Source organism: Arachis duranensis, chromosome 10, assembly GCF_000817695.3.
Source record: "Arachis duranensis cultivar V14167 chromosome 10, aradu.V14167.gnm2.J7QH, whole genome shotgun sequence".
Lineage (NCBI taxonomy): Eukaryota > Viridiplantae > Streptophyta > Magnoliopsida > Fabales > Fabaceae > Arachis > Arachis duranensis.
In genome coordinates, this window is record NC_029781.3 from 102,944,431 (window position 1) to 102,954,828 (window position 10,398).

The 10,398-nt window shown below is 33.1% G+C and overlaps 1 protein-coding gene across 2 annotated transcripts; it reads right to left on the minus strand.

Moving 5' to 3' along the window:
• Positions 1-5,179: 5,179 nt before the first annotated feature.
• Positions 5,180-10,141, minus strand: LOC107471888 (putative disease resistance RPP13-like protein 1). Of its 2 annotated transcripts, none has more exons than XM_016091410.3 (3): positions 6,303-10,141; positions 6,037-6,207; positions 5,180-5,871 (listed from the first exon to the last, which is right to left on the minus strand). In XM_016091410.3, the coding sequence occupies exon 1, from the start codon at positions 9,980-9,982 to the stop codon at positions 6,320-6,322; it is 3,663 nt and encodes a 1,220-aa protein (XP_015946896.2). In that variant the 5' UTR covers positions 9,983-10,141; the 3' UTR covers positions 5,180-5,871; positions 6,037-6,207; positions 6,303-6,319. The 2 variants fall into 2 exon arrangements, with proteins under 2 accessions (XP_015946896.2, XP_052111209.1); XM_052255249.1 differs by having other exon boundaries at positions 6,037-6,125; positions 6,303-10,140.
• Between the last annotated feature and the right edge of the window lie 257 nt (positions 10,142-10,398).

A 10,398-nucleotide genomic window follows, 5' to 3' on the forward strand; every position in this document is an offset into this window, starting at 1 on the left:
GTTATATTTTGACAGCAGGAGAATAAAGGAGTGGACATCTACAAAAGGTACTCCAATGCTCAAATTAGTGAGTGAATAATAAATTCTATTTATTTCAATATATCTTCAAACAGTTTTTTACCTCTCTTTTATATTTGGAATGAGGTATATACGATTATATTTTTTGAACATTTTACTTAAATAAAAAATAATAGTGTTTTAGAATGTTATGATATATTTTGACATTTGATTGTTTAATAATTGACTTATAATATTTATAGCCAAATTATTATGTATAACCGAGTTATAACGATCACACCAATTAGACATTAGGGTTCACGTCGTTGAATTAGCAAGAGAAATCTAATTGAATAACTTAATTTATTATAAGATAAAAAAGTTAAAGATCTTTCCAAACATTAAAGTCGGTACTCGAGACATTATAACTTATAACATTGTCTTGACATCCTATGAAAAATGTACTCCGAATCTGATCTATGTTTTTTATTGCGTGGGCTGTCCCCCTAGGGCTAGCAGCAACAATAATGTCATCGAACCCAATGGTCTTTATGAGGAACTTTGCTATTCTCTAACTCCAAAAAGCATTACAACTTACAAGTCAGTCAAGTCATAGAGAAGAAACAACAATGTTATCCCATAAAAAAAAAAACAACAATAATAACAACAATAAACTCGGAGTTAACTATATAGATCAAATGAAGTCATTACATCCTATTTTATCATATTTATAGTAAAATTATTTATACGTAAATTTTATTTAATCATCTCATATAAGATATTTAATGTTATTAATTAAATTTAAGATTAATTTATTCTTTTAACTTTATTAATTCACATTGTTCAAAAATATTGTTGGTTATCTATACTTTTTCTTTTGGATATTCCTCTTTTATTAACCACCAAATGATAAACTCATAAAAGTTAAATTGATTTGACTGACGGCTAAATTCAATTTTAAAACATTGCTTAAATATATTATTATTTGTGAAGTGTTAGCTGAAATGTTTATATCGTAGGAGAAATAATGAGTTTTTACTAGTATTGCTATTTTTAGTAAACTCCATCTCATGTTTTAGTTATATACTTATATTTCATACGGTATGAAATAATATAACATTTCTTCGGTTATTGAAAGTTTGAAACCACAAGACCCGTATGTTTTTAATTCAAAGGATTACACGGTATATAAAATGTAAAATACAATTCAATTAATATAATATTTTTAAAACATTTCATTTGTATAGATGCAATTGAATTTATACATAGTTAACAAACTAGATGATGTATAATATGTAACTATTATCATGGATAAGAAATGAGGAGTAATAGATATATGGCAGAACAAATATATATAGTACTCTAAAAATTAATGTAAAAACTTACCCTATATCTTGTCATAGCACCCCAAATAACAAGTGTCTCGTTACAATCATGGTGTCTATGATTTCCTCTTAACTTGCCTGGTCGGATTTCTCCTCCATGAATTGAAGCACAGGTGATAGCTCCACCTAAAACATTAGAGAAAGTACGAAAAAATAATTTTTAGTTATTAGTTAATATCAGTAAATGTTAATATTTAAGTTTATAATTTAGAATTTAGAGTTAAAAAATTATAATTTAAATTTTAAAATAATAAAAATAATTAAAAACAACTAATTGATATAAACTAAAAAAAGATAATTACCTAATATTACTCGAGAAATTATGATCCTATTTTAAGTGTATGTTTAATTATTCTAATATGATAGGTTTAATTGTTTTTGTATTTGATTATCTAGTTGAAAAAATATATAAATCAATCTATATAAAAATATAAATATACAAAAATATATATCGACTAATTTAGTAATTAATTTTTATACATATATTACTTTCAAATAACAATAGATAAAAAGATTTAGGAAAAATTAGAGACCTGAAATACCAGAAGAAGAGGCAAGAGACAATGGATCAAGGAGCATACCACGCTCATCTTTCAGAATCTTGGAAGGAATTCCAGATCGAAATCTGAGCAAGAGTTAAGCTCCAAAGTAATCATTGATATGAATTAATATTTTTTAAAAAAAATAAAGTATCGTTTTTGTCTCCAATATTTAGGATAAGTCTTAAAGTTGTTCTAGTTTAAATGATCCTATTTAAGTCTTTAATGTTTTAAAATTGGTTCAATATTGTCATGCCACTAAGAATTTGTTATCAGAATTGACGGCGGGACAAAATTGAGACGATTTTAAAATATTAGATTAAAACCTTGGGACAAAAATAATACATAGAAATCAATTTTAATTTTATCCTTCAATAATATTAATTTTTTACGGTATATAGTTATTCAATTATTTTTTAATCACATCTAAGTAAATTATATTTAATCACATTACTTTAATTCTAAATAAATTTATTTTTTATAATTTTACTCTTAAAGATTTTTATTCATCATGAAATGTTTGTAGAATGACTAGTACATAAACTTGTGAAAAAGAAAAAAAAAACATATACAATAAAGTATGAATGGTACATTTTGTCTCTAATGTATCGAAATTTTTTAATGTTTAATTTAGTTAAACTTTATTTTTAATTTTATTTTTCAATAATATCAAATTTTTACGGTAAATAGTTATTCAATTATTCTTTTAATTTTATTCTTGATCACATTATTTTTTCCCAAAGTGAATTTACTTTTGAAAGTGCAAGAGCTAGTGCTGGACTGCTGATTCTTTGACATGTCTTTCACAATCTATATTTCTATGATGTTAAAGTGTTGTTTTTTAAATGCAGGCTTATAAGAAGGAAATGCAGATGCATTCTGCATTGACCCCATTAACAGAAAAGAAAAGGTACCTAATTCTAGTAAGTTGTTAATTATGATGTAAAACTGTTTTTTATATCCTGATTCGGTGCATTTGAGTTTTGTTAAACCATCGGAACAAAACTTCTCTTGATTTATCAAGCACAGGCAAAAATACAGCCAGCTCTAAATGGCGCTTGCTCTCAACAGAGTAAGTCATTTCCACTCTGATTGAAGGTGTTATAAGATTTTTCATTGTGCTATATGGATTTGGATTGTTTCTATGTTCAAATGTTATCCATGCCAGACATAATGTAGAGTTTGTCAATTAGTTGTTTCAAGGACCACAAATTTACATAACCTATCTCTGGCTTAAAGAAGTTTTATGGCTTTTGTTTATGAGCTTTAATTAACCTTACTACAAATAAAAATGAGAATTAATTAACTGAGTTACTAAATTACTTGCCATTCCTTTTCTCTATTGATCTAAATCACTTTCAGAAACTTGAAGAAAAGTTCAATGCCAATGAGGCACAAAAAGTGCAACTTCATACAAAACTCAAGGTTGGTTGACAAGTAAAATTTAATACCAAGTGTCTGTTACTATGAACAATATCTAGTTCCTCAGTTCAGTTTAGCCACCAAATCATTCAATTCCCTCATTTTGCAGGAAAAAGCAGAGACAGCGATCAGAAAACTTCGCCAAAGCTTTTGCTTCAAAGCAAGGCCACTACCTGATTTTTACAAGGAAAGAAAAGAATCAAACAAGGAGACACAGAAGATATCTTAAACTGTTTGCAATAATAATATAATCTTCTTTCCCATTTTCTCTTCAAGCTTTGTTTGGTTAACAATATTGTTCTTAATCTCCATGCGGTTCCGGATAATTGAGTCCTTATAAAATTTGATTTGGTTTCTTGGAACAATAAAATTCTGTTTTCTGTCCTATTTTCTCTTTCTTTTTCACAAGATACTGAAAAGAGAAACTGAAAATGAAAATAGAAAATAAAAACGCAAACCAAACACGCCCTTAATTTTTCTAATTGTAAATTATACTTTCAGGATCCACAGATACAATGTGAATCAAGAAAGGCTACTCCTCCCTCAGAGTCAGAGACCTTATAAGAATTTCCAGGAAAAGACTCATCGCCGCACCTTTGCTCATCATCTGAGTACTACTCTTGAGAATACATCACCAAATATTCAGCAAGGAAACCTCAAGAATAAGAATCACAAACAATGATCATGCTCCATGATGTTTGCTCTCTGTTGTAAATGTAGCTTGAAGGAAATGCATTACATTAGGCACCATTTGTTCTCAATTGTATTCTTGGTATATAACACAACATTAGTAACCAACTCTGACTGTTGTTCTTCCTTTTGTTTTTTGTACCCTCAATATATTCAATTGAGCTATTCTTACAATCTTTTTTTCGTTTTCTTTAGAATTTGGAAAGAATAATAAAGTAAAATATCTAATGAATCACTCTGTATACTTTAGAACTTATTCATCCACACTAGCTAATTAAGTAATTTTATAAGGAAATACTTTTTGGCCCTTTATCAATAAAAATACAGTTAGACAGAACTCATAATTCGGAATTACATTGCATCATTTAAAAAACTGCACTTTCTTTCGGCTAATAGAATTTTTGACAATGTAATTGCTCAAATACTGGAGCTTTCTCTGTGAAAATACTCTCCATCCGATCCTATCCTAAATTTATGTGACTAATAGCTAATGCAATATTCTAATTTATAGGTTATTAGTTTTAATCAATATTCCAAATTAAATAAAAATATCAAAAATAGTTTTCTATATGATATAATATTTATGGAATTTTTGCAACATAAAACCGAAGCTTAGTGATTTTGAACATCATGCAAAAAAAAAAATCAATTTCCACATACATGTTATATTTTGAAATATCTATCTATCTATTATAATATATAAAAAAAAAGATGCAAATAGTGTTTACAGTGAGTAAATAATACGTTTAAACAGTTGGTTGATGCATTGGTAATATATTCCTATTTTTAATTGCTTCTCTTCTTTGATGGTTTTAGGTGGAAACTTTCAGCTTTTCTTGATCCTCAAAGATTTTAGTGTTACTATTCAACTGTTCACTTATCAAAAAGTGGGATAAACATAGTTGTTGCTGCATTATTGACTATTTTTTGTTATTTTTCTAACAAAACATGCAATTCTTAATCAACAATGTACAAGAAAATAGAGAAAATAAAAATCTTAGACCATAGGTTTAACCGTTTAAGGGTGCAAAACAACTAATCTCATTCCTGCAATATATAAACTCCAAGAAGGGTAATTCAACAATATTTATAGCATGTGATACATGTAAAGAAAATTTTTAAAATCCCAAAAAACAAAATATATGCATTCAAAAGAGATTAGAGTGGCTATTGATGAATTAAACCCCAATAATAAGTATAACCTTCCAGACCATGCACATGAATTGATATAATCTCATTTCATTGGTGTTGTACTGTTTCATTTGTGAATTTTTGCCACTCTTATTTCACTACAAGTATAACCTTCCAGACCATGCACATGAAAGTCTCAATCTTGAAAAGGGTAGGTTCAGAAAAACAGACAAGGTATTATTTTAAAATGCAATGGTTATGTGACAGAGTGACAAAATATGTTGACTTGATTTCTCTTGATAAGGTTTTGAATTAGTCCAATTTGTTCATGACCACCAATCAATATCCCATTAACTAAAGCAAAACTAAATAAGAAGGACAATAATGAATCTTTTTTTTGGTGACTGGACAATAATCAATATGAAAATGATCAATATTATGATGGCAATGAAGGTGGACTTCCGGTATTCTTCTGGTGCTTCCTTGCAAACTGGAACGGCTGGACCCACTGCAGACATACGAATTCGCTCTTGTCACGTGGCTCTCTATGTCATTGAGTTGCTTACCTTGTGATTGGACCAAAACAGCCATGTCCAAGACAGTTGATGAAGTTCATCGGGGCTCCCCTCTATATCAATCAGTGTGTCATACCACTCTTGAATCTGTTGGATTGTGTCCAAGATTGTCCCTGGTTGCTCAGTTGCTTTCTGCAAGAAAGTTTCAACCACCACATACAAATTTTCATATGAGTAAGCAAAGTTATTCCAACATTATAAAGTAGATATTCCTTCTCAGGTAATATACAAATTTTCATGAAATGATTTTATTTTTTTTTAAAAGAAAAGAAAAATGGTTAGTTCAGTCATCCATACCACTTTAGTCATGAGGTTTCGTAACCACTTATGTCCTCAAGAACCTTCCTCTGTTGCAGTTATTATGATTGTCTTGTTTCTGAGAATTCCTGTGAGTATTACAATGATTGAATATTATGGATGCATCAAAAGCAAAATCGTAACTGCACAAGTTATCTCTTGTTGGAAAAGCTGTATGAATGATACAAGACATTAATAACAATGAAGAATAACAATATTGTAAAAAGAGAATGAAGAATAATGTTGTGTGAGATAGAAACAATTACCTGTTGAAGTTGTTGGATTACCAAATCCATCTTCCACCAACATCAATGGCGGGGATGTGGGAAATTTTGGGCCAAACCTGCGGGTCCTTCATCTCACACCGTTTCCCCAGCAAAGGGCTTTCATAGATGATGAGTCGTAACAGAGAGGCAGGCAGCTTTTCTCCGTCAATGTTCTCCATATTGGAACAAAAAACAATAGATAATTGTTGGAGGGAGGTGAGGTGGGCAAGTCCCTTGCATTCCAACATCTCCACACTTTTGATGCTGCTCAGGGAGAGAGACTCCAGGGTGGCAGGCAACCAACCTTCCTTTGGGAGACACTTCACACTCTCACATTCACCTTGAATACAAAGATGAGTAAGCCCATGAAATTGCGATGCTACACAGCTGAGTTGTCTCTCGCAGTAGCTGATAATAAGAGATCTCATGCTACGGTGTGGATCCCCTGTAGCAGACAAATCTATCTCTGGGCAACCAAGTAATGTGAGATCTTCTAGCTGAGGTGATGCCATCCATAGCGTCTGCACGGATTTCAAACTCCCACAGTTCTCTATCTTTAAAGAACGGAGACATGAAAGAGAGCGTGACACCACGACAGACTCCATCTTTTCACACTCCCCGATAGAAACATGCACGAGATTTGGAAAGGAATCCAACGAGAAGGATGTAACCGAATCACAGCTGTTATGTATCCTTAGTTGATGCAATGAGTGGTGTTGGCCTTCCATTTGGAATTCTAATTTTTTGCAATCCAATATCCTCAGCTGTTGTAGTGATGCTGGAATACTACTCACTGGAAACAATACGTGGGATGAACAACCTGAGATGGATAAAGATGTGAGGCAAGTGAGTTGGGTTTGCGTACTGGCCTCCATCACCGACTCCACTTGATGCTTTCCATTAATTGATAGCTTATCCAGCAAAGGAGGTAGCTCCCCAATTCTCATTTCATTGCTTCCTTCTATGCTTAAAGAGGTAATCGCGGGAGCTCTTGGAACACAACTGCTGAGCTGCTCGCAATTTTGAATATTAAGATCTTCCAAAGATGGTAGTTGATTTGGCAAATCTCCTCTCAACATGGGACAACCCCATATGAGAAGCTCCCTAAGTCGAGGAAATGCATTGAACTCCAACGAACGCCATTCCTCCCAGCAAGGCATTGAGTAAAATCTAAGAGTTTCAAGCATTGGAAATGGAGTCTCCAGACAAGATTCGTCATTTCGGTAAAACTCATCTCCCACAATAGCAAGCCTTTCAAACTTTGCAATTTCCAGGTGCTTCAAAGAGGGCAACTGTCCAAGTGAAGGAAGCATAAAACAATTCCCGCAACCTTTCAGAGTTACTTTGGTGATGTTGCGATAGGAAGAACGTCCCAACCAATCTGGAAATGTTGTACCCCTGTAACCCCAAATATGTAGTTGTTTCAAATTACTATGAGGTCGTAACTCTTCAAGTATATCTCTTTCAATTTGGGAATCAACTGTATTCTCATATTCATCTGGCGACCACTCCAACAACAAACATTCAATGCCATCCTTCTCAAACATTCTTGCCTCCAATGCTTCCCTGCTATTGACCACATTCTCTAATTTGTCAATCAAAATTGTATGGTGTAGATTTGCAAGTGCTCCCAATTCATTAATCTTGTTCCCTTCACGCTTCCCAACAACATAGTTGCTTAAAACCTGCAAACTTGTCAATTTGCTCATGCCTTCTGGCATCTCATCCAAACCAGTCCCGCTAATATCAAGGTAACGCAAATTTGTAAGATCTTTCATGCCAACAGGAAGGGCTTTTAGTTTCTTACATAGAACCAGCTTCAATGTCTGTAAATTGTACAAGTTGCAAAGTGTATCGGGCAATGTCATGATGTCGGTGAGAGACAAATCCAAGTAACGCAAATGAATCAACTCGCCTATTGAATCAGGCAATGACTCAAGAGGATAGCAATTGAACGACAAAGCCCTCAGGTACTTCAACTTTGACAACAAGATGCACGGTGCATTTTCCATCTTAAATGGAATCCCCCGATCCAAATTGATTTCAAGAAATGTCCTTGTATGTCTAACTCGGTCACAAACTCCCAAAAGTTTTGAGATTGGGTAATTGCCTTTGGCATTATGTGACAAACGACGAGTTTTAATACCAAGCTCAACTGCATTCTCAAGCTCTTCAGCTCTGAAATAGAATTCTCCAGCAAATTTCATTGCCAAATCATGCACCAGATCATGCATCACAAACTTGTTTTCATAAATCTTATGAGGTTGGAAAAATGATCTCGCAGTCAATTCATCAAAATACTCATCACCAACTTCTTCTGGAGTCCTTTTTCCTGCTGGTGGCAAAAAATTTTCTGCCATCCACAGCAATATCAATTCATCTTTGCTAAATTCATAGTCTTTGGGATACAAAGAACAATAAACAAAGCACTCCTTTAAATACGAAGGAAGATAGTAATAACTGATTCTTAACGCAGGAACAACCTTTATCTTATCATCGAAGTGTTCCCAGATCTCACTCTTCAATAAATGATTCCAATACTTGCTATCAGAATTTCCACGCAATAAGCCTCCAAGGGATTGAGCTGCCAAGGGCAATCCATCACACTTCTTTACGAGATCTCTGCCAACTTTTTTTAAGGTTGAATTCTCCATAGAAGCAATTGAGAGACGTGCATGTTTTGAAAACACTAACCAACAATCTTCCTCAGACAATAAGCTCAGTTCATAAGGTGAAACAGTTTGCACCACAGAAGCCACTCTTTTACTTCTAGTTGTTATGAGAATTTTACTTCCCTTAACCCCTTTTCGAAAAGGTTTTAGAAGTTTATTCCAATCTTCGTAACTTTCACTCCATACATCGTCCAAGACAACGAAGAACTTTTTCCTTGACAATTTTTCTTTTAAATCATGCTGAAGCAAATTCAAATCTGTCAAGCTGCAAAAACTTGAAGTTATTGCCTCGATTATAGTCTTGGTAACCTTGAAAACATCAAACTCTTCTGACACACAAATCCAAGCTTGAAAATCAAAATGCTCCTTCACTTTGTCATCCTGGTAAACCAATTGAGCCAAAGTAGTCTTTCCTATTCCACCCGTGCCAACAATGGGAATCACAGATACATCACTATAACCACCAGTAGCATCATCACTATCATCATCCAACAAAAAATTTACTATGGCCTCCTTGTCTTCTCCCCTGCCACATATATCAGATGTTTCAACTAGAGATGTAGTGATCCTCCATGACATCTTCTCCTTAGGAATCTCTCTGAGACCAAGAGTGTCTTTTTGATTCACAAGAGACTCTATCCTATCAATGACTTCCTCCATCTTGTTTGCTACATCCCGATCTTGCAAATTGAGAATACCAGAGAAACGAGAGAGGAAGGTACCTGGATCCTTCTGAGTGGCAGCTTTGGTGACGACTTCATCGAGCAAGTCATCAGCAACATACATGGCATCTTTGAGACTATCAAGCCAGTCCTTGACAGCTCTCTCCTTGATCTGCTTCTGCTCAGCATCTATGAGAAAGGCTCGAACAGCACAAAGATTAGTCTTCAACCTTTCAATGAGCTTGTGAGTAAGCTTCTTGCCTTTGATCCAGTTAACAACTTCAGGGGAGGACATCCTGTCAAAAACAACACTAAGAACGGAAGACAAAACAGCTTCTGCAGCCATGTTTCTGAAGAGAAGCGATCAGATCTGAAGGAACAAATGGTAAGCAAGGGGTTGACTGCTGGTTGACTGGTTGTAGTAGGTTGTGGTGGTGCCTTAACTGTGATCTGTGTTGAGTAGTTAAATAAATGTGTTAGGTTATACTTTTCTATTTTTGTAATAAAAAATGACTTCATGCTCTTATTGGTCTTCGAGAGAATCTTCACATGACATCCTGTATAGTTTTGATGTATTCACATGTCATATTAATTTTTTGTAAAAAAGATTAATTTGTTTTAAAATAATATTCTTTAATAAAATTTATTTATCTAATATGTATATTAAATATTTTATTATAAGTATTAGAAAAAACAAAATATCTCGTGAAAATAATTTTAAAAGACTTCTAAAATAATAAACATTTATTAGTATTTCAAGTG

What these genes read in the sequence shown, in the direction of transcription:
- LOC107471888 (XM_016091410.3), bottom strand. Translation starts at nt 9,982, where the DNA reads ATGGCTGCAGAAGCTGTTTTGTCTTCCGTTCTTAGTGTTGTTTTTGAC.